Genomic DNA, 26,181 nt, shown 5'->3' with positions numbered 1-26,181 from the left:
GAAATTCAGGCAGGTGTATAAGATGATGAGAGGCATTGATCGTGTGAAAAGTCAAAGGCTTTTTTCCCCAGGGCTGAGATGGCTAACACGTGGGGGGCATAGTTAAGGTGCTTGGAAGTAGTTCAAGGCGGATGTCAGAGATATGTCTTTTATACAGATAACGGTGGGTGTGTGGACTGCACTGCCAGCGACGGCGGTAGAGACGGGTACAATAGAGTCTTTTAAGAGAATCTTAGATAGGTACATGGAGCTTAGGAAAATAGAGGGTTCTGTGGTAGGGTAATTCCAGGCGTTTTCTAGAGTAGGTTACATTGTCAGAACAACATTGTGGGCCGAAGGGTCTGTAATTTGCTGCAGATTTCTCTGATTCTAAGAAATTCAAGTGAAATATCTTCTCCCACGGAGCGGTGACAAGTTGCAACAAGGAGAGTGAGAGAAAAGTTTTAAAACACTGATATGGAACAGAAAACTGGGCAGGGACCAGCTAGACTGAGTGGCCTCTCTAGTGTACATTGTGAGTTTGGCATTGACAGTAAGTACCTGCAACATGGGATTTGATACATAATTGATTTATCTTTCACAGATCCAAAATATTAAACACCAGTCAAATTTATGGCTATCATAAGCAGAACAGACTCCTCCGATGCTCAGTGACCGTGGTTCAGTCCTGGGTGCGATGAGCAGCCGCAAGAACGCAGAATCTGGCAGTAACAGTCCCTCATGAACCTGCAGCTGCCTTCAGTCACCGTGATGATTAAACATTTAACACGGAGCTGATTTGAACTTCCTCCCTGATATGAAGTTGCTGGTGTTGCAGCATCTGGGATGATTGAGTAAAACTCTTTGCTCACTCCGGACAGAAATGTGGCCTCTATTTATTGTGAACTCACCGGAGCATCACAAGGTGGGTTAACTGAATGAGTCTCTTCGCACACACGGAGCAGGTGAACAGCCGTTTCCCAGAGCGAAGCTGTAGGTCACGGTCTTCGGACTCGGCCCAAAATGTTCACTGTTCGTTTCCACGGATGCTGCCCAGCCTGCTGAGTTCCTCCAGCATTTTGTACCTGTTGCTTTGCCCACAGCATCTGCAGTGTACTTTGTGTTCAAGCTCTGGTGAACTGAGAAATACAGCGGATCTAACGTGCTGTTGTGTTTGTGATTCCCATACACAAATCCTTTGACTTTTGTACACTGTTAAAGGTTTATAAAGCACGTCAGTGGGTGAAGGACAATACTTCAACTGCAATTATTTCAGTCTCTATGGTGCCTACTGATATAAACACTGTCACAGCTCAATACAAATTGGAGTAACAAAACTTCATCTTCTAACTGGCTACAGTTCCGGCATCAGGCACAACATCAAACTCTCCGCTTCCCTCGCTGTATCAAAATGGATCATTCCTCCCCTTCATCAGTCTGTGCCTTGGCTCAGTTTCTCTGTCTCCTTCGCATTCTGAGCATGCGCCACACACCCACTGAGATCACATTTTATTTACACGGCTGTGACTAGAGACTTTCTGATTATTATGTCCCTCCCGGCATTTGACGGTGGTAAACTCAGAGTCAGTAATGGTATTGACCCTCAGGAGTAGGTGATTAGGCTTTTTCGTTGGAAATCGATAAACTGCCGGGAGTGTGTGGCTGGATGAGTGGGTCGTTTTCAGACTGGAAGGAGGTAGAGTTTGGAGTTCCCCAGAGATCAGTCCCTGACCACAGTTGTTCACAGTTTAATATCCTGGAGAGGCAGCGAGATGTGAGATGTCCCAGTCTGCTGGTGACGCAGAAAGAGTGGAGTTGGGGGAGGGGAGGCTATTCACATGCAATTTCGTAGCTTTGCAATCAGTACATAGTGCACTGTGGGGCCGCAGTGGCGGGGTCCAATCTGCTAATTAAATTTGCTGACGGCACTACATTGATTGGCCGAATCCCAAACAATAACGAGGCAGCGTATAGAGAAGAAGTCATCATCTCATTGTGACAAAAACAAAGGAGCTGGTTGTGGATTACAGGAGGAATGGAGACAGGGACCAAATTCAACATTTCCAAGACTGTTATTACACAAAATGCACATTTTAATTTTGATCATGACATAATGTATTTTAAATATTGTTAATGACATAAAATATTTTTGTATAGATTGTTACTGACAGAGAATCGTATAATTTGTGTTCCGTGTGTTATCTGAATGTACTTGCCTGTGATGCTGCCACAAGTCAGTGTTTCTCTGTACCTGTACCTTCCCGTACTTGTACACTTGGCAATAAATTCAACAGGACCTGAGAAATGTCAGTGAGATTTGATTAGTGATGATCATCTTGGCAGCTCGGTAGGTCGAATGTATGCGACAGTACACTGTTAAATGCAAAACCCTGTACAGTGTTGATGATCAGAGGGACCTTAGACTCCAAGTTCATCGCTCCCTGAAAGAGACTGCACAGATTGATCGGGTGATTAAGAAGGCAAATGTCAAGGTTGTCTTTATTATTTGAAGCACTGAGTTCAAAAGTCGGGAAGTTGTGTTGCGGCTGTTACGAGCCTGCGGTCATACTGTGACTGTTTCTTTAAGAGCGCCGGCGTGAGGAGGCGGGGCTATGACGTCAGTCACAGGCTGACAGCGCTGACTGTGGACTGAACCATGAGAGAGAGAGAGAGAGAGAGAGAGGGAGAGAGAGAGAGAGAGAGGGAGAGAGAGAGAGAGGGGGAGAGAGAGGGAGAGAGAGGGATAGAGAGAGAGAGAGAGAGGGAGAGAGAGAGAGAGAGAGAGCGAGAGAGAGAGAGAGAGAGAGAGAGAGAGAGAGAGCGAGCGAGAGAGAGAGAGAGAGAGAGAGAGAGAGAGAGAGAGACTGGAAAAGCTGATCGCTTCAGTTAGTCGCAGCTGAGGCTTGGAACTCTCCTATGCCCACAGGAGTGGGTTGATCATCGGTACACGGAACCACAACGAATGTGTGTGGCTGTCACTTCGTATAATCCATAGGAGTGGGTTTTGGAATATCTTGTGTTAACCCTTGCCTGGGTATGTTGTGTGGTATCCCCTGGAAGACGGTAACTCGTCTGTGGACGGATTCAGCGGATAAGAACTTCGACGGCGGTTGGTTTCACCCTGGATTACAAATATCTCTCTCCCATCATTTATTCCGTGGATTACTGAACTTTCCTACTTTACCATCTCAAGACTCTAAGCTTTGTTCCCTCAGTCTCGATAGTCTGGGAGATATGTTTACACATATATACACATTCGGCACGGACTAGGAGGGCCAAGATGGCCTGTTTCCGTGCTGTGATTATTATATGGTTATATTTGCTAGGGCTACAGGGCGGACTTTAAACTAGTAAGATGGGGGGGGGGGGCGGGAGACTATTTGAGGAGACTTTGGGAGAGGAGGTTAGTTCACCAGTGGAGCAAGTAAATAGACAGTGTGTGAGGGAGGAAAGGCAGGTGATGGAGAAGGGATGCGCTCAGCCCGAAGATGTAGGGGAGAAGAAAGAAAAGGATAATAAATTTGAATGCATTGTTAGGGATGGAAAGAGAGGAGGAGATGGAGAGTATCATAAATGTATCTATTTTAATGCTAGGAGCATTGTAAGAAAGGTGGATGAGCTTAAAGCGTGGATTGATACCTGGAATTATGATGTTGTAGCTATTAGTGAAACATGGTTGCAGGAAGGGTGTGATTGGCAACTAAATATTCCTGGATTTAGTTCTTCAGGTGTGATAGAGTAGGAGGAGCCAGAGGAGGAGGTTGCATTGCTTGTCCGAGAAAATCTTATGGCGGTGCTTTGGAAGGATAGATTAGAGAGCTCCTCTAGGGAGGCCATTTGGATGGAATTGAAGAATGAGAAAGGTGCAGTTACACTGATAGGAGTGTATTATAGGCCACCTAATGGGGCGCGTGAGTTGGAAGAACAAATGTGTAAGGAGATAGCAGATATTTGTAGTAAACACAAGGTGGTGATTGTAGGAGATTTTAATTTTCCACATGTAGACTGGGAAGCTCATTCTGTAAAAGGGCTGGATGGTTTAGAGTTTGTGAAATGTGTGCAGGATAGTTTTTTGCAACAATACATAGAAGTACCGACTAGAGATGGGGCAGTGTTGGATCTCCTGTTAGGGAATGCGATAGGTCAGCTGACAGATGTATGTGTTGGGGAGCACTTCGGGTCCAGTGATCACAATAGCATTAGCTTCAATATAATTATGGAGAAGGACAGGACTGGACCTAGAGTTGAGATTTTTGATTGGAGAAAGGCTAACTTTGAGGGGATGCGAAGGGATTTAGAGAGAGTGGATTGGGTCAAGTTGTTTTATGGGAAGGATGTAATAGAGAAATGGAGGTCATTTAAGGGTGAAATTATGAGGGTACAGAATCTTTATGTTCCTGTTAGGGTGAAAGGAAAGGTTTCACCCTAGGTTTGAGAGCACCATGGTTTTCAAGGGATATTAGAAATTTGGTTCAGAAAAAGAGGGATGTCTACAATAGATATAGGCAGCATGGAGTAAAGGAATTGCTCGAGGAATATAAAGAATGTAAAAGGAATCTTAAGAAAGAGATTAGAAAAGCTAAAAGAAGATACGAGGTTGGTTTGGCAAATAAGGTGAAAGTAAATCCGAAAGGTTTCTACAGTTATATTAAAAGCAAGAGGATAGTGAGGGATAAAATTGGCCCCTTAGAGAATCAGAGTGGTCAGCTATATGTGGAACCGAAGGAGATGGGAGAGATTTTGAATGATTTCTTCTCTTCGGTATTCACTAAGGAGAAGGATATTGAATTGTCTAAGGTGTGGGAAACAAGTAAGGAAGTTATGGAACCGATGACAATTAAAGAGGTGGAGGTACTGGCGCTTATAAGAAATTTAAAAGTGGATAAATCTCCGGGTCCTGACAGGATATTCCCCAGGACCTAGAGGGAAGTTTGTGTAGAAATAGCAGGAGCTCTGACGGAGATCTTTAATATGTCATTAGAAACGGGGATTGTGCCGGAGGATTGGCGTATTGCTCATGTGGTTCCATTGTTTAAAAAGGGTTCTAGAAGGAAGCCTAGCAATTATAGACCTGTCAGTTTGACATCAGTGGTGGGTAAATTAATGGAAAGTATTCTTAGAGATAGTATTTATAATTATCTGTATAGACGGGATCTGATTAGAAGTAGCCAGCATGGATTTGTGCGTGGAAGGTCATGTTTGACAAACCTTATTGAATTTTTTGAAGAAGTTACGAGGGTAAGGCAGTGGATGTAGTCTATATGGACTTCAGCAAAGCCTTTGACAAAGTTCCACATGGAAGGTTAGTTAAGAAGGTTCAGTCGTTAGGTATTAATGCTGGAGTAATAAAATGGATTCAACAGTGGCTAGATTTACTAGGATGTTACCTGGGTTTCAGCAATTAAGTTACAGAGAAAGGTTGAACAAGTTAGGTCTCTATTCATTGGAGCGTAGAAGGTTGAGGGGTGATTTGAACGAGGTATTTAAAATTTTGAGAGGGATAGATAGAGTTGACGTGAACAGGCTGTTTCCATTGAGAGTAGGGGAGATTCAAACTTGAGGACATGATTTGAGAGTTAGGGGGGCAGAAGTTTAAGGGAAACACCAGGGGGTATTTCTTTACTCAAAGAGTGATAGCTGTGTGGAATGAGCTTCCTGTAGAAGTAGTAGAGGCCAGTTCAGTTGTGTCATTTAAGGTAAAATTGGATAGGTATATGGACAGGAAAGGAGTGGAGGGTTATGGGCTGAGTGCGGGTAGGTGGGACTAGGTGAGATTAAGGGTTCGGCACGGACTAGGAGGGCCAAGATGGCCTGTTTCCGTGCTGTGATTGTTGTATGGTTATATGGTTTATATGGTTAACAGCTGAAGGAATTATTTCTGAAGTTTAAAGATTTATTTCCCTTTGTTCCCAAGCAAACCACGGTCATAGTAAATGACGTAGATGTTGGTCAAGCTAAACTGATTAAACAACACCCAAATTGCATGAACGTAGAAAAGTGTAAATTGGCTGACCAGGGAATTGAGTATATGCTGGAGAATGGTATTATTAGGCCTTCAAAATGAGATTGGAGTCACCCTGCATTATTGTGCCCATACCTGATGGTAGTGTTAGATTTTGCACTGATTATAGAAAGGTAAATACAGTAACAAAAACAGATGCCTATCCTATCCCTAGAGTGGATGATTGCATCGATAAGGCTGGAAAAGCTAATTTCTTACAACGATTGATCTGTTGAAAGGGTATTGGTGTGTTCCATTGATGGACAGAGGTAGAGAAATTTCTGCATTTGTGACACCATCTGGGTTGTATGAATACAATGTTTTGCCTTTTGGAAGGAAAAATGCTCCAGGAACATCCCAGAGAAAGACTGATTTTGTAATTCGAGGGTTAGAACACACAGATACCTATATTGATGACTTAGTTACAGGGAGTGGCACTTGGGAAGAGCATATCTCTGCAGTAGAAAAGCTATTTGACAGGCTTTCCTAGGACAACCTTACAGTTAACTTGGCTAAGAGTGAATTTGGCCATGCCAGTATGACCTATCTTGGCTATGTTGTAGGTCAAAGCAAGTTGGCTCCTGTTCGGGCAAAAGTCCAGACAATTTCTCAAGTTCCTATTCTGACTGCTAAGAAGGCTCTTAGAAGGTTTCTGGGAATGGATGGATATTATCGTAAGAACTCTGCTGCGATTGCTCTTCCTCTGACTAATCTCCTGAAGAAGGGTGAAAAGTTTGTTTGGACCGAGCCTTGTCAGAAGGCATTTGATTGATTGTTATCGGTATTTCAGATTAGGCCAATCAATGTAGTGCTGTCAGCAAATTTAATTAGCAGATTGGAGCTGTGGGTGGCAACACAAGTCATGGGTGCACAAAGAGTAAAGGAGGGGTCCAAAGTGACAACCCTGTGGGGTATGTGTGCTGAGGGTCAGAGAGACAAAGGAGATGGAGCCCACTCTTACTACCTGCCGGTGACCTAACAGCAAGTCCAGGATCCAGCTACACAAGGCAGGGTGAAGGCCGAGGTCTCTGAGCTCCTTGTCGATACTTCACGCCTTTGTATGGCTACTGCTCTGCCCATGACTGCAAGGAACTGCAGAGAACTTTGGAGAGCAGAGAACATCAGAGAAACAAGCCTCCACTCCATGGACTCTTCCTACACTTCCACTCCCTCGGAAAAGCAGGCCATGTACTCAAAGAACCTCATTACCTGGACATTCTTGCTGCAAGCCCTCTCCCCCATCGGGGAAGAGATACAAAATCCTTAAAGTGCGTAACACCAGGCTGAAGTATGGCTTCCTGTCTACAGCTATAAGCCAAATGAATGATAAAATGGACTCGACCTCACAATGTAACTGGACGTGACCCTGCACCATTTGTCTATCTGCACTGCACTTTCTCTGCAGCCACAATGCTTTGTTACTGTGATTATTTTGTTGTATATCAGCTCAATGTACTGTTGGAATGTATCCATCTGTGTGGATGGTACGTCAGGCAAGATTTTCACTGCAGCTCAGTACATGATGATAATAAACAAATTTCCCATTTTAATTGTGTGGAAATATTAAACAGACTGAGCTTCTGCTCTGGAAGCTCAGAAGGAAACTGAACTGTTGTCATTTCTGAGGAATGCAAATATATGGAAAATGCTTCAATCTCACATCACGATCTGTGGTACCTGGGATCAGGGTGGTGGGTCTCCCATCAGAATCCGGTTTAATAGCACCGGCATGTGTCATGAAATTCGTTGTCCCTGCGGCAGCAGTAGAAAATAATTCAGAACAATAGATTTTAAAAATTGTGATTTAAAATAAGAATATACATATATATAGTACAAAAATAGAGAAAAAAGTAATAAGCTATTTTAATTGTGTGGAGCAATTTGACTGACTGGGTGTTGCTTTGGAAATTCTGAAGTGAAGCTGAACTAAACTTTACACATTTGTGAGAAGCTCAGATAAATACAAAAGGCTAAATTCTCACATAAACGGGTCAGACACCCAGAAACATCGGCAGCACTTCAGCACCTCAAAATAGTGAATGAAACAACAGAAAGTGTTGCAGAGAAATAAACATTGTCCACCCACAACGAGAGGACGTGACAGATCCGGATCTCACTGACTTGTCTGAACGGGTGAAAGGTGAAGCTACACGGACACATAGAACAGTGACCCGCAGATGCTGCAGATCTGCAGAGAAACGTGAACAGGAACCGGGATCAGGTGACGGGTGGAGGGACTCCCTCCTGAACCGGTGACTCTGCTCCTCGCCCCTCACACGCTGCCAAACACATCCACCGCATTCCCCACATTATTCCATATTTACCCCAGATACATGATTATTTTTCCACACCATATCTTCCCCGATCCTTTTCCCTCCACGTCCAGGTCACAGAGTCACTGGTTCAATTCCCAACCAGGTCCAAAACATAATTCAGACCCAAACAGGAAATGTTCACGTTTCATTTAAATCAGTTCTATGTTTATAAACTTTCTATTTACATTCTATTTCTATTTACATTCCTCCAGAGCCTTGCTGGACAGGAACTCTGAAACATCAAGTGAGAAACAGCAGGAAGAGGCCATTCAGCCCCTCTAACCATCAGCAAGGTGGCGGCTGCTCTCCAATCTCAGCCACATGTTCCTGCCCAATCCTCATTTCCTCCACCCCTTCGGTCTCCACACATGAGTCAGCTGTTTTACGTGGGGACGATCACTGAGTCTTCACTGCCCTCTGTGGTGGGGATTTACAGACATTCACCACCCTCGGAGTGGAGACATTTCCCCTCATCTCAGTCCCGGGTAGTCCACCCCTGTTTCAGAGACTGGGATCCCTGGTTCAACTGGTAATGATGTTGTGCATTTCAGTGTTCACCTCTCAGTCCTCGATTCTCCAATTGAAAGGGGTATTACATTTCATTTTTCTTCATATGATGACCCAGCACCCCAGGGATCAGTCTGGTGAATCTTCATTGCACTCTCTATAACAAATACTCTCTAACCTCTTTGTTAATCCTTCAATTAATAGAACTGAATTAATTTCCATCTTCTGCAGCCTCGTGTTGCCCCAACCACTCAACTCCCACCCCTGTCACTATTTCCACCTTCCCACCTTCCCCTCACCTGGATCCACCTCTCACTCCCCGGCTCTTGCCCCATCCCCACCCCTCAGCTCTTTTCTCTGACTATTTCCCGTCCACTCTTAGTCCAGAGGGAGGGTCTCGGCCCGAAATGTTGACGGTCCATTTCCCTCCACAGATGCTGCCCGACCCACTGAGTTCCTCCGGCAGTTTGTTCTTTGGTCTGTATAACCCGTGTTAGTCTGGGGAGCGGGATTTTACACCATATTCCAGGTACAATCTCAACAAAGCACAAACAATTGTCACTTTGCCCGGACCATTGGTCCCGCTTGCAGGGCAACAGTCTGCCGGTGTTTGCCTCCAATGTGGTGAATCCCTCTGCTCGACACCACCGTGGGTTCAGACATTTCCACAGATGAGCCCCTCCTGTCCCCACCGGGACAAACATCCTGTCCGCCCCCTCTCTCACCATCTTCATCCTTTCAATAAAATCCTCCCTGGGGAACCGGCATCGAACCGACGGGCCGAGCGGTCTCCTCCTACCTCTCAGCGATACATCAGACTCCGGACACAGGAGACGCTTCACAAACGTCCCAACTTCCCTCGGAGGGAAATGGAAATAAATCAGAAAACGGACATTTACTTTGAGGTTTTCTCCGCTCTGAGGAGGCGGTCGGCGCTTGAGCGGGAGACGGACTCAGCGGGGTAACGCCCACTCGGCTTGTCCGCCTTCGCGACTGGTTGTAAACAGTGATTGACATCGCTTAGCACCAATAGGAATAGCGTAGCTCCTGAATCCTCTGTTGACAGCGGTGGGGGAGGGGCTGGTCACGTGATTATTAGCCCAGCCGTTAAACCGATAAAGCTCGAGCACAGCAGCGCGTGGGTGACGTAAGACACCTCGCACGTGAGGGCAGATCCCGGTGTGGGGAGCCCATGTGTGACGTCAGGCGCGTGGGAACTGTGTCTGACGTCACCTGTGGGCGAGCGCTGGCATTTAAAAGCACCTTAATGGACTTTTCAGTGGGACAACAACATTAATCACGGGTTTCATCACTGAATCCAGTGTTGTGGGATGTAAAGTCCCCTGTTATGTGTCCGGCTGTGCCGTGTTGTTGGTGGAGTGGGCAGCGTGGTGTTTGTCTCGATTCGGGTCACAACACCAGAATTGCCAGCGGGGTCCACACACGGTGTATTAGTCAACAGAAAACACTGTGTGTATTCTCAAGTGAGGAGTCTGTGTGGTGATGCAGCTTCCCTGGAGGTGGACGAAAGAGGACACACCAACAGGTGGAACCAGCTGAGGGAAGACATGATTTTTCAGGTCTGATGACGAGCTGAATGTACCATAACCTTCAGACTGAATCAGAAAACCATTATGAGGGTATTTGAAACGTCAGAAGCAGAAGAGATGTGATCCTATGTCTCCATCAGACCCTCAGTGAGATGGTTCCAGTTATAACGTGCAGGGATGAAAGCACAGTGTTTGGGGTCTGATTTAATCACTGATTCTGACACAGTGAGAGGGTTAGTTTTGCTGTAAGGAAGCAACATTAATGCAAGAAGACACAGGAACTTCATCAGTTGCCAATTGTTTAGCAGAAGTGACCAATCTCTATGCTACTTTGACAGAAACAGATATTCCCGGAGGTGAGAAAGGGGTGCAGTCTGATTTATTTCAGGTTGGAGAGGGGTGTGGTTTTGAAATCAATGCCTTGAGGTGCCACCATCGTTAATTTAGCATGTCCGGAGTGGTGGATCACACAGCACGGAAACAGGCCTTTGGCCGGCCATACCTGTTCTGACCATCCACTCACTGTCCACAAGGGTCCCATTCATCAGCACTTGGTTCACAGCCGACTGTATCTCGGCAGTTTCAATGCTCATCCTCTTCGTAAATGTTGTGAAGGGACCTGCCTCCACCACCACCTCGGGCAGTGAGTTCCAGATTTCAGTTACCCTGGTGACACCGGCTCCTCCGCTGTTGTGCGGGGTAGGGTTGTTTCCTTTGGGGGGGGGGCTCGATGTTATTGTTCCCTTTTGTCCAGAGGGGTGGGGTTTGTAGATTGATGATCGGGATGCCGTTCTTTTTTTAAGCTGGGGTTGGGGTGGGAGTTTGATTTTTCTCTCTGAACGACTTTCATGCTGGGACTCACAAACACAACAGCTCGTTAGTTCCGCTGTATCTGTCAGTTCACCAGCGCTTGAATGCCGCCAATCCTTGAATGTGGAGGCGGAGATGCTGGAGAAGACAGCGCCCCACTCGCGACAAGGAGAGCCCGAACACGTGTCCATGTCCGTGATGTGATTGGATACATCGCCATGACGTTCCGAGCACTGTGACGTCATTCACTGGCTCACATTTTGGAAGGGATTCAGTCGGCCATCGCAGATTCACCAACAGCTTCGCACTGGGAAGCGGCCGTTCACCTGCTCCGTGTGTGCGAAGAGACTCATTCAGTTAACCCATCTTGTGATGCTCCGGTGAGTTCACAATAAATAGAGGCCACATTTCTGTCCGGAGTGAGCAAAGAGTTTTACTCAATCATCCCAGATGCTGCAACACCAGCAACTTCACATCAGGGAGGAAGTTCAAATCAGCTCCGTGTTAAATGTTTAACCATCACGGTGACTGAAGGCAGCTGCAGGTTCATGAGGGACTGTTACTGTCAGATTCTGCAGTTCTTGCGGCTGCTCATCGCATCCAGGACTGAACTCTGGTCACTGAGCATTGGAGGAGTCTGTTCTGCTGATGTTAGACTTAAACTAGACTGGTATTTAATATTGTGGAGCTGTGATAGATAAATCAGCTCTGTATCAAATCCCGTGTCTCAGGTTCTTATCGTCTCTGACACACTCACAATGTACACTAGAGTGGCCACTCTGTCCATCTGGTCCCTGCCCATGTTTCTGTTCCATATCAGTATATTAAAATCTACCCCTGCCGTTCCCCTCTCACTCTCCCTGTGATGACAGGTTACAACTAGTCACCGCTCCGTGGGATAGGAGATTTCTCTTGAATTTCAGAGAATCATAGAGATCTACAACACATTATAGACGCTTTGGCCCACAATGTTGTGCCGACCATGTAACTTACTCTAGAAACGGCTTAGAATTACCCTACCGCATAGCCACCTATTTTCCTAAGCGTGTACCTATCTAAGAGTCTCTTAAAATACTCTATTGTATTCGCTTCTGCCACCATCGCTGGCAATGCATTCCACACAAACACCACTCTTTGCTTTAAAACCTTAGCTCTGACATCTCCTCTGTACCTACTTCCAAGCAGCTTAAACCTATTCCCCCTCGTGTTAGCCGTTTCTGCCCTGGGAAAAAGCCTCTGGCTATCCACACGACCAATGCCTCTCATCATCTTATACACCAGCATGAATTCCCTGCATGATTTTCTCCGGGCTGAACAAGACGATGAGCTCACTGTGGTTGTGACGTTGTTCAGGGCTCCGGACGAAGTTGGTTAAACTCCTTCTTCTCCGCTCTTTTCAATGTTTTGTGTCATTTTCACCTATTTTAAAGGACTGTGCCTCAGACAGCTGGGTTGTTGCAATTTTTACCAGCAGCAAATAGATCACTAACGGAGTCTGGTTTCGATGTTAAAACCACTCTCTTCATTAGTATCTACTCCAAATCTAAAAGATTGAACGAAATAAACAGCAATTAACGGTGTTGTACGTATTCCAAACTATTGGGAAACAATGCTTAAAGTCTTAAGATGGTAAAGTGGAAAAGTTCAGTCATCTACGGAACAAGCGAGTGAGAGGAGAGATTTGTAAATCCACACGAAGATGTAGAGAGAAGGCAATTATGAAGAATTCCACACACATTCCACGCTGGGTGAACGGAATAACAGTCGCCGAAGATCTTATCCGTCGATTAGTTCCGAAATACACTTAGAAATATCACCAGGTGACAGTCACAAGAATATCTTCTTCGGGTGGTTACCACAGAACACCCCGATTCCGGGTAAGGGAAATCCACACATATGGATGATACGAAGTGACAGTCACACATCCGTTGTGCACTGCGTGCCGATGATCAACCCAATCTTTTGGGCATAGCAGTGACAACCTGAAGTCTCTCTCACTCTTCCTCTCTTCGTCTCCCTCTATCTCTCTCTCTCCCCTCCCTCTCCTCCCCCCTCTGTCTCTCTGTCTCTGCTGCAGCGCCTGTGTGACGTCACAGACCCGCCTCACTCAGGCACTTAAAGCGACACTCACAGTAAACGAATCTGAGGTCTCGTAACACAATGCACCTCTAAAGTCTGACAGCAGACTAGCGAGTGAAACTTCGATGGTGCAGAATCAGAAACCAAAGAGTTGCCAGCCTGAGTCAGGCTTTGCGGCTCCAGAGAGAGAATGGGTCTGGGGTTTAGGAGAGGGAAGAAACAGACCAACAGGATATGGCTACAAAAGGAAAATCAGAAAAAATTGGAAACTGGTTGACCGAAAAAAAAGATTGTTAGTTTCTGCAAAATACTGGTGGAAATCAAAAGATTAGGCAGCAATTGTGGAGAGGAATAAATAAACAACTTTTAGACCGAGCCTCTTCAGCATGCCTAGACTGTGGAGTCTGCTGCTTAGTTACGACCTGAACTGCAGAGCTCCTCCAGCATTTTGTGTGTGTGCGTCTCTGTATGTCCAGCCACTGCAGAATCTCCTGTGTTTTATACCTGCACTTTACATTGGCATTAGATACACGTGGATATTGAATACATTGTTTATGTGAGCCGCTTCCTGCGTTAAAAAAGCTTCAGATTTTTTCTATATACCCGAAAAAAAATGAGATATGGACATTGAACCGGTGCTTCAAGAACTCTTTAATGGCACCGTTATTACCCTTAAGGCCCGGCGCGAATAATTCTTATCAGGCACTGAAGCACTGATGAACTGCGCAGGCGTCAGGCTGACGACGTCCCCGAGTATCACGCATGCGCGCAGCACACGAGGCCTTGAAAATGTCGGTTGCAGGTAAGAGCGATTCTCCGTGTTTTTATCTTAAACACCGACTTCGGGATAATTCCTCCGAATTTCGGAGACCGTGGGCAGCAATTCCGGGACAGTCCTGCCCTCTTCCCTCTCTCTCAGCCCCACGATCCGTACACGGGCCCCGGGGAGCTCCCGGCTGATGAGGGAATGGGAACCGATGGATCTCTCAGACAAGAGCTGAGCTCCAGCTATCTAAATGCAAGGATTAGGAACTCGGAGAAAGGGAACAAAACCCGTCTGTGGACACTCTCTGGAGGTCCAAGATTCGTATGTTACACGACTGCTGGACTAAGTGTGTAAATGTAGGAGTGGACTATGTTGAAAAATAGATGTGCTAGATTTTCTAAAATTGACTCCTTCTACCTTAGGCCACAACCTTATCTGTCATTCCTTATCTATCTATTCTACTGTGGATTGGACTTCCAGAGCACAGTTATTGGATATCCACAGGACAGTACTGTCAAAGACTAAGATGGTACTTTCAAATAGAATTGGAAAGGAAATGAGAGGGAATTTTTGAGTGATGCAGAGCAAGAGAAAAGGATTGGAATTGAGAGGATAGTTCTGGTTGATGATCTCCTTTCATGCCAACAATAATTTTATAATAATTATTCTGTGATTCTGTGTGAAGCTTTCCCTGGTCATTTGCCACCTCTTCTTGTGATTCTGCTCCTAAATGTGAAGACATGGAGAAGTGAGTTTAAAATTATGCCATCGAACTGGTTGTAAGAATGGACCACACCTATTGGTCCTCATTTGGTTTATTCGGAGCCTTGTCAATAGCATGAATAACTGAATAAACATCTCATTAGAATGGGGTAGATTAAATTGAATATATAGGATCTTTAAATTATACCCCTTCCCACTTATTATTTTCGCTGGAAAAGAGATGTTGAAATTCTAAGTAATCCTGACTAAAGTGTTTGAAAAAAAAAAGCTCAAGGTCAAATAAGTGTGAAACATTTGTAGAGTATTTTATAGGAAGGGACATTAAAGACATTCATCATTCATGCTGATTTTTCCTCCCAGCACTGCCGCAAATACAGAAACCACCCCACCTCCCTTCAAATCTACTTCATGCTATGCCTGATGAACCAGCCAAGATTAGCAGTTCACCATCTGTGGGAAAAATTGAGTACAAATACCTAATAATGTTGGGATGTGTACATTCGTCTCCCAATTTATGATGTAGGAGCATTGACATTATGCTGCTTTGTGTGTAAAATATACAATCCTCTTTGTTCAATTCTTTATTAGCTCGTGAACTTACAAGTTTGCTTCAGGGAGTTAAGCAATTTAATTTTAAACAACAGCATGAATTGACAAATGTTACCAATTTTAAATAGCAAAAAGTTTATAGTATTTTTTTCCTGGGAAAAAATAGAAGTGGGGAAAAAAAAGACTTTTGGTCTGAAGTTTGAATAGTTTTATCATGTGACTGCATTTTTCAAAAGAAAAGAACAAAGATTGTAGTTATCCAAATGCAGAAGGGTTAATCCTACGTTAAACTTGTGAATTAGGATTAAGAGATCCAAGATAATGTTAATTTAATGAAATAATTTAAATCCAATTAATGCTTTAAATCTACACTATATGTTCAAGAATGCATTTTAGGTAGCTCAACACCTCAAGCAGGTCAGTCAGGTATCTCTGCTCCCTTTAAACTTGCACGTTTCTGTTTCCCAGATGCCTTTGAAACTTACTTTGACCTTATTTTCTGAGCCTCTTTTAAACTTGGAGGTTATGTGGAACACATCATTCTGTAATGTGATGTCGAAAAACAGTGATTTGGAAGTGAGGTATGATGTATTAATATGAGAACATCAAATAATACAGAAAATCTGCTAGTCCGACACCCAAGACCCAACCATGGCAGGTTCACTAAGTTTTACTGTGGTTCGTCACATGTTTGGAGGGCTGTCGCCTGAAAGTAATGATCATTAATCACCATCAATGTTACATAGTTCACACTAAAAATAAAAGCACAAGGGAGAAATCGGCCTCTGCCGCACCTTTTTTTCAGAGTGCTCAGTGGTTCATTTGAAATCAGGTCCAGAATTTTCCTGCACTTCTGATGGGAAATCTGTTGGATGTGTTTCTGACAAACATACACCCCAAAAATGTAATGAGTCAATGCACCAAGTGGATTGAACGCCAGCACTTTTGAACAGTGTGTTTCAGCCTATTCTGTTTCAATCTTTATGAAATGTGAAATAATATGAAAGGTCTAGAACTTGATAGAGGGCTAAAAGATTACGAGAGGCATAGACAGGGTGGATAGTCAGTACCCGTTTCCCAGGGCACCAACAGCAAACACCAGAGGGCATATGTATAAAATTAAGGGAGGGAAGTTTAGGGGAGACATCAGGGGTAAGTTTTTTTTTACACAGAGGGTTGTGAGTGACTGGAATGACTTGCCAGGGGTGATGGTGGAGGCTAAAACATTAGGGGTATTTAACAGCCTCTTGGACAGACACATGGATGAAAGAAAAATGGAGGGTTATGGGGTAGTGTGGGTTTAGTTCTTTTTTTTAAGGTTTATATGGGTTGGCACAACATGGAGGGCTGAAGGGCCTGTACTGTGCTGTCGTGTTCTATTCTATGGCTCTAAAATCTTTTACATCACCAGTTGAGAAAATCATCTTTGATCTACCTCCAATCACAAAGAGGAAATCTGCAGGTGCTGGAAATCCAAGCTACACACACAAATTGCTGGAGGAATTCAGCATTAGTACTCTTTTCCATAGATAATGCCTGGCCTGCTGAGTTCCTCCAGCATTTTGTGTCTGTTGCTTGTTCTACCTCCTCTCGGTCTGCATTTTTCTACCAGTGAGAACATGCTTCCACCAATTCTGTCTGGCTACGTAATGATATCAAACACCTTTGCCCTGGGCAACAAGTAGCTTTCACATCAGAAATGTGCCAGACTCCAGGGAGACGGACTATTGTCCTTAAAGGCAGTATTCCTTGGCATTACCATCACTGAGTTCACCACTGTCAGTCACCTGGGTGAGACTTCAGGGGAAATACTTATGTACAATACCGTCTGTATTGTTGCTGGAGAATTTTCAAGTGGGAAGAAGTGGAGTGATATTTGGAAATCTGAAATTGAAAGCATCATTTAGCAAGAAAATCACAAATAGGTGGTTTGCAGAAGCTGTGGCGAGTAAATCCTTCATTAACCTGTTACATAGGTTGTGTGAGAGTGCAGATGAACTCAATCAAGACTCAACCAGAAGTTCTTACTGACAGTGATTTGCTCGCTGTTGAAATGAATACCTCTCTATATAAAATTCAGTTTGCACATGTTGTTGTCACTTGGTAAAAATTGTACAGTACAAGGTTTTTGCACACACTGGTCATTACAAATTAGAGGGGATATTGGTGGGAAGGCGGGGAGACCTCCAATGTCCCTGACGCCCTCACGTAGAAGGGGTATATCCAGTTGCACTTTAAGGAGTTGGAGCTGGAAATGGATGAATTCCGCATCATCCAAGCATCGGAGGGTGTGATAGGTATGACGAGCAGAGAGGTGAGTTACACCCAAGGTGCAGGACACAGGAAACTGGGTGAGAGTCAGGAAGGAGAATGTTAAATAGCCATCGCCGAGTACTCTTGTTGCCATCCCCCACAACAACAGGTGGACACTTTAGAAACTGTTGGGGGGAATTACCTGGCAGAGGAAAGTCAAAGGGGTGATAGGGGATTTGTTAGTTAGTGGAACAGAAGTAGAAAGGGACGAATATCCTAGTGGCAAGGCTTGCTGGTGCTCCCCTGTGGGGTGGGTGGTTAAACTAAAGTTGCAGGGAGGATTGGAGCCAGAATGACAGAGCAGATAGTGGAGAGGGTGAATTGAATCGAATTGACTTTATTACTTACATTCTTCATACACGAGTTGTAGAAATCTTTATGTTACGTCTCTGTCTAAAGTTGCAATGTGAAATTTATAATAGTTTATAATAAATAGTATGTACAACAGGACAGTCAAGATAAATAAAAGTACAATTGTATCAGCATGAATTAATCAATCAGAGGGCCTGGTGGAAGAAGCTGTCCCTGGGCCTGTTGATCCGGGCTTTCAGGCTGTGGTACCGTTTCCCAAATGGTAGCAGCTGTAACAGTTTGTGGTTGGGGTGACTCTGGTCCCCAATGATCTTTTTTACACAGTGGCCCTTTTTACACACCTGTTTTTGTCAATGTCCTAAATAGTGAGAAGTTCACATCTACATATGCGCTGGGCTGTCCGCACCACTCTCTGCAGAATCCTGCAACTGAGTGAAGTACAGCACCCATACCAGGCAGTGATGCAGCCAGTCAGGATGCTCTCAATTGTGCCCCTGTGGAAAGTTGTTAGTATTTGGGGCCCCGTCCCACACTTCCTGAACCGCCTGCGGTGAAAGTGGTGCTGTTGTGCCTTTTTCACCACACAGCCAGTATGTACAGACCCGGTGAGATCCTCGGTGTTGTGTGTGCCAGGGAACTTAAAGCTGTTCACCCTCTCAACCCCAGATCCTGGGTCAGCCTGTCTCCATTTCTCCTGTAGTCTACAGCCAGCTCCTTTGTTTCAGTGACATTGAGGGCAAGGTTCTTTTTTTGACACCAAACAGATGTCATTCAGACCTCAGGACATGAAATTATGATATTGTAGCCATTACTTGGACTTGCTTGCGCCCAACAGTCTGAGGGATTTCAAGGAACAAATCTGTAGAGAGATTGCGGACTATGCCAAGAAACAAACGTTGACAAAGTGAGTGATTTTAACTTTCCATTTATTGACTGGAATCCTAGGCTGTAAAAGGACTAGATGGGGTAGAGCTTATCAAATCTACCTTAATCAGTATGTAAAATTCCCGATGTAGAAGTGTGCAATAAGCTATTGGGAAGTGATCTAGGGCGAGTGACAGAAATTAGTGTATGGGAACACTTTGTATCTACTGATCATGAGATTCCAAGTAAATACAGAAAAGCAGAGGCCTGGACCTCTCTTGAGATTCTAAATTGGAGAAAGGCCAATTTTTATGATATTTGCAAGGATTTAACAAGTGTGGATTGGGACAGGATGTTTTTTAGCAAAGGAGAACTTGGTAAGTGGGAGTTCTTCAGAAAGAAATTTTAAGGGTGTAGAGTTTGTATGTGTCTGACAAAATAAAAGTTGAATGGTAACTAGTGTAGGGAATCTTGGTTTTCAAGAGATAATGAGGCCCTGGATATCTCGTTCCTCTAAATGCTGTGGACTGTTGGGTGCAACCAAAACTCATTAATGACAACCATTTCATAATTCCACTCCCGAACTCATCTGACTTTCCTTTAGTTGTCTTCTGTTGGATTCTAAAAGCTTCCTAATGGTCCTTTGCTCTTTTGTTTGCCCTCTCCTCTGCTTTTATGTTGGTTTTGGATTCTCATTTAACCCACGGTTGTGCCCTGCTGCCATTCCAATGCTTCCACGTCTTTGGGATGTATCGATTACTCAGCTCTCGAATTGCTCCCAGAAACTCCAGCCATTGCTGCTCCATTGTCACTCCTATCTTTTCCCTTCCAAACAAGTTTGGCCAGCTTCTCTGTCGCAGAAACATGGAGAAGTTCAGTGGAGAAACAGGCTATTTGGCCCATTTAGTCAATGCCACAAAAACATTTAAGCTACCTGCAACTACCTGCACTGGGATCATCACCCTCCGTACCCCTACCATCCAGGTACCTGTCAAACTTCTCTTAATGGTGAAATCGAGTTCATATTCACCACTAGTGCTGACATCTCATTCTGCACTCTCACGACCATTTCAGCAAAGAACTTTTCCAAATGTTCCCATTAAATTTTCACCTTCCCCACTTACCCATGACCTCTGGTTGTCATCCCACCCAACCTCAGTGGAAAAAGCTGCTTGCATTTACCCTATCTATACCCTCATAATTTTGTTTACTTCCAACAAATCCTCAGAGCAATGTAAAATTTCCTTGTTTATGTTTGGAGCCTTTTTTAGGTGTATAAGATGATGAGGGGCATTGAGTGTGTGGATAGCCAGAGGATTTTTTCCCAGCGTTAACATGGCTAACAGGATGGGGCATAGTTTTAAGGTGCTTGGAAATATATGCGGAGGGGATGTCAGGGGTAGGTTTTTTACACAGAGAGTGTTGGATGTGTCGAATGCACTGCCAGCAGCGGTTGTCGAGGCGGATACAACAGGGACTTTTCACACTCTCTTAGATAGTTACATGGAGCTCAGAAACATAGAGGACTATGCGCTAGGGAAACTCCAGGCAGCTTCTAGAGTAAGTTACATAGTCGGCACAGCACTGTGGGCCAAAGGGTCTGTAATGTGCTATAGATTTCTATCATTCTATGAAATTCAAGGGAAATCTCCAAACCCACGGAGTGGTGACTAGTAGTGAATAGTGGGAAAGTTACTGGAACGTATGTGCAAGAACCGGAAATATAAGTATTTGGATAGATGTGGACTGATTAAGTATAGGCAGCACGGCTTTGTGCATGGTAGGTCATGTCTAACCAATCTCATGGAGCTACTCGAGGAAGTTATCAGGAAAGTGGATGAAGACAAGGCAGACAAGGCAGTGGATGTCGTCTACATGGACTTTAGCAAGGCGCTTGTCTCATATGGGAGGTTGGTCAAGAAGTTTCAGTCACTCAGCATTCAAGATGAGATAGTAAATTGGATGAGACACTGTCTTTGGCAGAAGCCAGAGAGTGGTAGCAGATGGTTGCCTCTCTGACTGGAGGCCTGTGACTAGTGGTTGCCACAGGGATCAGTGCTGAATCTGTTGTGGTTTGTCATCTAGATCAGTAATCTGGATGATAGTGTGGTTAACTGGATTAGCAGATTTATGACCACCAAGACTGGTGGTGTAGTGGACAGCGAGGAAGACTATCATGGCTTGCAGTGCAATCTGGACCCCCTGGGAAAATGGTTTGAGAAATGGAAAATGGAATTTAATGCAGACAAGTGTGAGTTGATGCACTTTGGACTGACCTACCAACAGAGGTCTTTCACAGTGACTGGTCGGGCACGGAGGAGTGTTGTAGAAGAAAGGGACCTGGGAATATAAGTCCTTAATTCACTGAAAGTGGTATCACAGTTAGATAGTGATGGAAAGAAAGATTTTAGCCCATTGGCTTTCATGAACCAAATACTGACAACAGATGGATATTATGTTGACTTGTAAAAGAGGCCTAATTTGGAGTGTTGTGTGATGTTTTGGTCACCTACCTACAGGAAAGATTTAAAAGAGTTTCAGAGATTTCAGAGGAAATTCACAAGGATGTTGCCAAGTTTGGAGTACTTGGTTATAAGGAAAGATTGAACAGGTCAGGACTTCATTCCTTGGAATGTGGAAGATCGAGGTGAGATTTGATTGTGGTAGAGGGGCACAGATAGTGTAAATGCAAGCTGGCTTTCTCCACTGAGATTGGGTGGGACTTCAACCAGTGGCCAGGGGTCAAGGGTGAAAGGTGAAATCTTTAGGGGAACATGAGGGGAATCTTCTTCACACAGATGGTCATCTAGGTTTGGAATGAGCAGCCATCCCGAGTGGTGCATGCGAGCTCCATTTCAACATTTAAGAGGTTCGTGTAGGTACCTGGATGGTAGGGGTGTGGGAGTGGCAGTTTAAATAGTTCAGCACAGACTAGATGGCCCAAAGGACCTGTTTCTGTGTTGTAATTTTCTACAAGAACCTGAAATATTACAAAAATTCACTCTAACCCCTTTTAACCGCTGTGCGGACCAACCATTCATCTCAGCACGAGTTTTTTTTATATGGTGTTAAAACTGTGGCAGTTTAAGTTAATAATACATAAAAGAAAATCCCAGGTGCACATCCACAAAGACAATTTGCGTGAGACTGTTTCAGTTACTGTGGGGCCAGGCACCCATACTGCTCAACAGGAACAGGGAATAATACCAACGGAGAGAGTCAAAATGAGCCAGGTCACAGATTGGAGGCGGCAGAAATGCCCCATTGTTATAGAGACAGGAAGAGCATCAGGGAATTGATGGTCATTCCAGGTTCCAGCACTCTGCCCAGTCAGGAGATGATTTCTCTGTCCAACTTGGGTTGAACATCACTGTAACAGTGTGATACCAGATCAAACCTTGGCAACTCAAGAATTCTCATCTGAAATGTGGTCCTAAATCCATTGATGGATTTTGTAAATCTTTTCACAGGATAAAAATGAGAAGGAATTTGTCACCAGGAATCTCAAACACAGTCCGCCAGTTTTGCTGTCTCTGTCTGGATATTTAAGAAGTGGAGCAAGGATATTCAATCAACCATCCTTCCTGCTCAGACTGTGGGGAGGGATTTATTCGGTCATCTCAACTGAAGGTACATCAGCAAGTTCACACTGGGCAGGGCCATTCACCTGTTCTGTGTGTGAAAAAGGATTCAGTTGGTCTTCCCGCCTGTGGACACACCAGTCAGTTCACACCACACCGGGCGGAGGCTGGTGATCTGTTGAATTTCTGGGAAAGGATTCACTCAGTCATTTGACCTAATGGCTCACCAGCAAGTTCACACTGGGGAGAAGCCATTCACCTGTTCAGTCTGTGGGAAGGGATTCACTCAGACATCCAACCTACGGAGACATCAGCGAGTTCATACTGGGGAGAAGCCATTCACCTGCTCAGAATGTGGGAAAGGATTCAGTGAGTTATCCAACCTACTGGTACATCAGCGAGTTCACACTGGAGAGAAGCCATTCACCTGCTCAGAATGTGGGAAAGGATTCAGTGAGTTATCCAGCCTACTGAGACATCATCGAGTTCACACTGGGGAAAAGCCATTCACCTGCTCAGAATGTGGGAAAGGATTTACTGATTCATCCACCCTCCAGAGTCATCAGCGACTTCACACTGGGGAGAAGCCGTACACCTGTTCAGAATGTGGGAAGAGTTTTACTCAGTTATCCCAAGTACAGAGTCATCTGCGAGTTCACACTGGGGAGAGGCCATTCACCTGCTCAGACTGTGGGAGCAGATTCACTCATTTATCCAGCCTACAGAGACATCAGCGAGTTCACACTGGGGAGAAGCCGTTCATCTGCTCAGAATGTGGAAAGGGATTCATTCAGTTATCCCACCTACAGAGTCATCAGCGAGTTCACACTGGGGAGAAGCCATTCACCTGCTCAGACTGTGGGAAGAGATTCACTGATCCATCCAACCTACAGAGTCATCATCGAGTTCACACTGGGGAGAAGCCGTTCACCTGTTCAGAATGTGGGAAGAGATTTACTCAGTCATCCCAACTACAGAGTCATAAGCGAGTTCACACTGGGGAGAAGCCGTTCACCTGCTCAGTCTGTGGGAAGAGATTCACTCATTCATCCACCCTACAGCGACACCAGCGAGCTCACACTGGGGAGAAGCCGTTCATCTGTTCAGTCTGTGGGAAGAGATTCACAGAGTCATCCCACCTATTGAGCCATCAGCGAGTTCACACTGGGGAGAAGCCGTTCACCTGCTCAGTCTGTGGGAAGAGATTCACTGATCCATCCAGCCTACAGAGTCATCAGCGACTTCACACTGGGGAGAAGCCGTACACCTGTTCAGAATGTGGGAAGAGTTTTACTCAGTTATCCCAAGTACAGAGTCATCTGCGAGTTCACACTGGGGAGAGGCCATTCACCTGCTCAGACTGTGGGAGCAGATTCACTCATTTATCCAGCCTACAGAGACATCAGCGAGTTCACACTGGGGAGAAGCCGTTCATCTGCTCAGAATGTGGAAAGGGATTCATTCAGTTATCCCACCTACAGAGTCATCAGCGAGTTCACACTGGGGAGAAGCCGTTCACCTGTTCAGAATGTGGGAAGAGATTTACTCAGTCATCCCAACTACAGAGTCATAAGCGAGTTCACACTGGGGAGAAGCCGTTCACCTGCTCAGTCTGTGGGAAGAGATTCACTCATTCATCCACCCTACAGCGACACCAGCGAGCTCACACTGGGGAGAAGCCGTTCATCTGTTCAGTCTGTGGGAAGAGATTCACAGAGTCATCCCACCTATTGAGCCATCAGCGAGTTCACACTGGGGAGAAGCCGTTCACCTGCTCAGTCTGTGGGAAGAGATTCACTGATCCATCCAGCCTACAGAGTCATCAGCGAGTTCACACTGGGGAGAAGCCGTTCACCTGTTCAGAATGTGGGAAGGGATTTACCCAGTCATCCCAACTACAGAGTCATCAGCGAGTTCACACTGGGGAGAGGCCGTTCACCTGTTCAGAATGTGGGAAGGGATTTACCCAGTCATCCGACCTACAGGGTCATCAGCGAGTTCACACTGGGGAGAAGCCGTTCTCCTGCTCAGAATGTGGGAAGGGATTCACTCAATCTTCCACCCTACTGAGACATGAGCGTGTTCACACTGGTGAGAAGCCGTTCAATTGCGCAGAATGTGGGAAACGGTTCACTCTGTCATCCCACCTTCTGGAACACCAGCGAGTTCACACTGGGGAGATGCCGTTCCCCTGCTCAGAATGTGGGAAGAGATTCACTCAGTCATCCCACCTACAGAGTCATCAGCGAGTTCACACTGGAGAGAGGCCATTCACCTGCTCAGACTGTGGGAGCAGATTCACTCATTTATCCAGCCTACAGAGACATCAGCGAGTTCACACTGGGGAGAAGCCGTTCATCTGCTTCGTCTGTGGGAAGAGATTCACTGAGTCATCCAGATTACTGGAACATCAGCGAGTTCACACTGGAGAGAGGCCATTCACCTGCTCAGAATGTGGGAAGAGATTCACTCGCTCTTCCACACTACAGAGACATCAGCGAGTTCACACTGGAGAGAAGCCATTTACCTGCTGAGAATGTGGGCAAGGATTCACTCAGTCATCCCAACTACTGGCACTCCAGTCAGTTGTTATGAATCCCTAGGTTTTGTTTGCTGTGGACTGTCATTTTAAGAGAGAGAGATTAAGAAGATGAATCAGTCTGACTTGCAGCTTGTTTACATCACTCCCAGCTTGTTTAGTTTTAGCTGAGGACACAGACACTCAGAGTCAGGAGATGAAATGGAAGGATCTATACAAGGGAAATAGGTGCCAAGGGTCACTGTTTGGAATTTCCCTATGCCCACAAAAGTGGGTTAATTATCGATTCAGCGTACACAAATGTGTGGTTGTCACGTCGTTTGATCCGTATGAGTGGATCTGATTTGGGGTATCCTATGAAGACCACTGATGTGTTAACCCTTGCCTGTGTGTGGTGTGGTAATTCATTTGAAGACGATACCCCTTGTGACAAGTCACTTTGGGTGATAATTAGTATGTGGATTTGGAAGGATGACAGATAAAATCTGCAGTGACTGTTCTCTTGTTTTACCACCATGGAACCTGTGGAATTTGACATAATTGCCTTCCCTTTACATTTACCCTGGATTACAAATATCTCTCTCATCAGTTATTCCGTGGCTGAACTGAACTTTCATAATTTACCATCTCAAGACTCCAGACCTTGGTTCCCCCATGCTCAATAGTTTTGGATTTATACTTACACACATATATAAACATAACACTGTTAACTTTTGTTTATCTTGCTTAAGTTACTATATTATAAGTACATTCTAATAAAGGTAGTTTTAACATCAAAAACAGATTCCTGCTGTAGTCTCCACGAGGAAATCTGCAGATGTTGGAAATTCAAACACACACAAAATGCTGGTGGAACACAGCAGGCCAGGCAGCATCTATAAGGAGAAGCACTGTCAATGTTTCAGGCCGAGACCCTTCGTCAGGCAGTCTCAGGCAGTCCTGACGAAGGGTCTTGGCTTGAAACGTCGACAGTGCTTCTCCTTATAGATGCTGCCTGGCCTGCTGTGTTCCACCAGCATTTTGTGTGAGTGTTGTTTCAGGTGTAGTCTATTGGTGCTGATTTGTTTCAAAAGCTTTACAATTCATAACAAAATTGGGGCCTGCATCCGGGATATGAACATCTATGGGGGCGTCGTCATTAAATATTGATTTCATTGGGGAAGTCCCTTTTGATTTATTTGTGTGTGGAAAATCAGCAGCGGATGCTGATTATTGTTTGGAAGCGGCAACCTCTGAGGCATTAGAGGATGCCAGACGGATTGAGTTGTTGAGTCTTGCTAGAAGGTTAAAACT

At 45.0% G+C, this 26,181-nt stretch overlaps 2 protein-coding genes across 2 annotated transcripts in view; one reads left to right on the top strand and one right to left on the bottom strand.

Annotated features, from left to right (window-relative positions):
• The window catches only part of LOC132387492 (zinc finger protein 850-like), a 65,223-nt gene that overhangs the window by 9,985 nt on the left and 29,057 nt on the right, over positions 1-26,181 (bottom strand). The window lies entirely within an intron of this gene.
• Positions 14,026-25,672, top strand: LOC132387489 (zinc finger protein 850-like). The gene is made up of 2 exons (XM_059959857.1): positions 14,026-14,043; positions 22,239-25,672. Exon 2 carries the CDS (start codon positions 22,568-22,570, stop codon positions 24,881-24,883), a length of 2,316 nt encoding a protein of 771 aa, XP_059815840.1. The 5' UTR covers positions 14,026-14,043; positions 22,239-22,567; the 3' UTR covers positions 24,884-25,672.

The sequence above is a fragment of the Hypanus sabinus genome, unplaced genomic scaffold (genome assembly GCF_030144855.1).
Source record: "Hypanus sabinus isolate sHypSab1 unplaced genomic scaffold, sHypSab1.hap1 scaffold_192, whole genome shotgun sequence".
Classification (NCBI taxonomy): Eukaryota; Metazoa; Chordata; class Chondrichthyes; order Myliobatiformes; family Dasyatidae; genus Hypanus; species Hypanus sabinus.
The sequence above is the reverse complement of the archived record's forward strand: the minus strand, read 5'-3'. Positions and strand labels throughout refer to the sequence as shown.

Excerpts from the sequence above, each read along its gene's own strand:
- LOC132387489 (XM_059959857.1), top strand. The coding sequence starts at position 22,568 with ATGGCTCACCAGCAAGTTCACACTGGGGAGAAGCCATTCACCTGTTCA.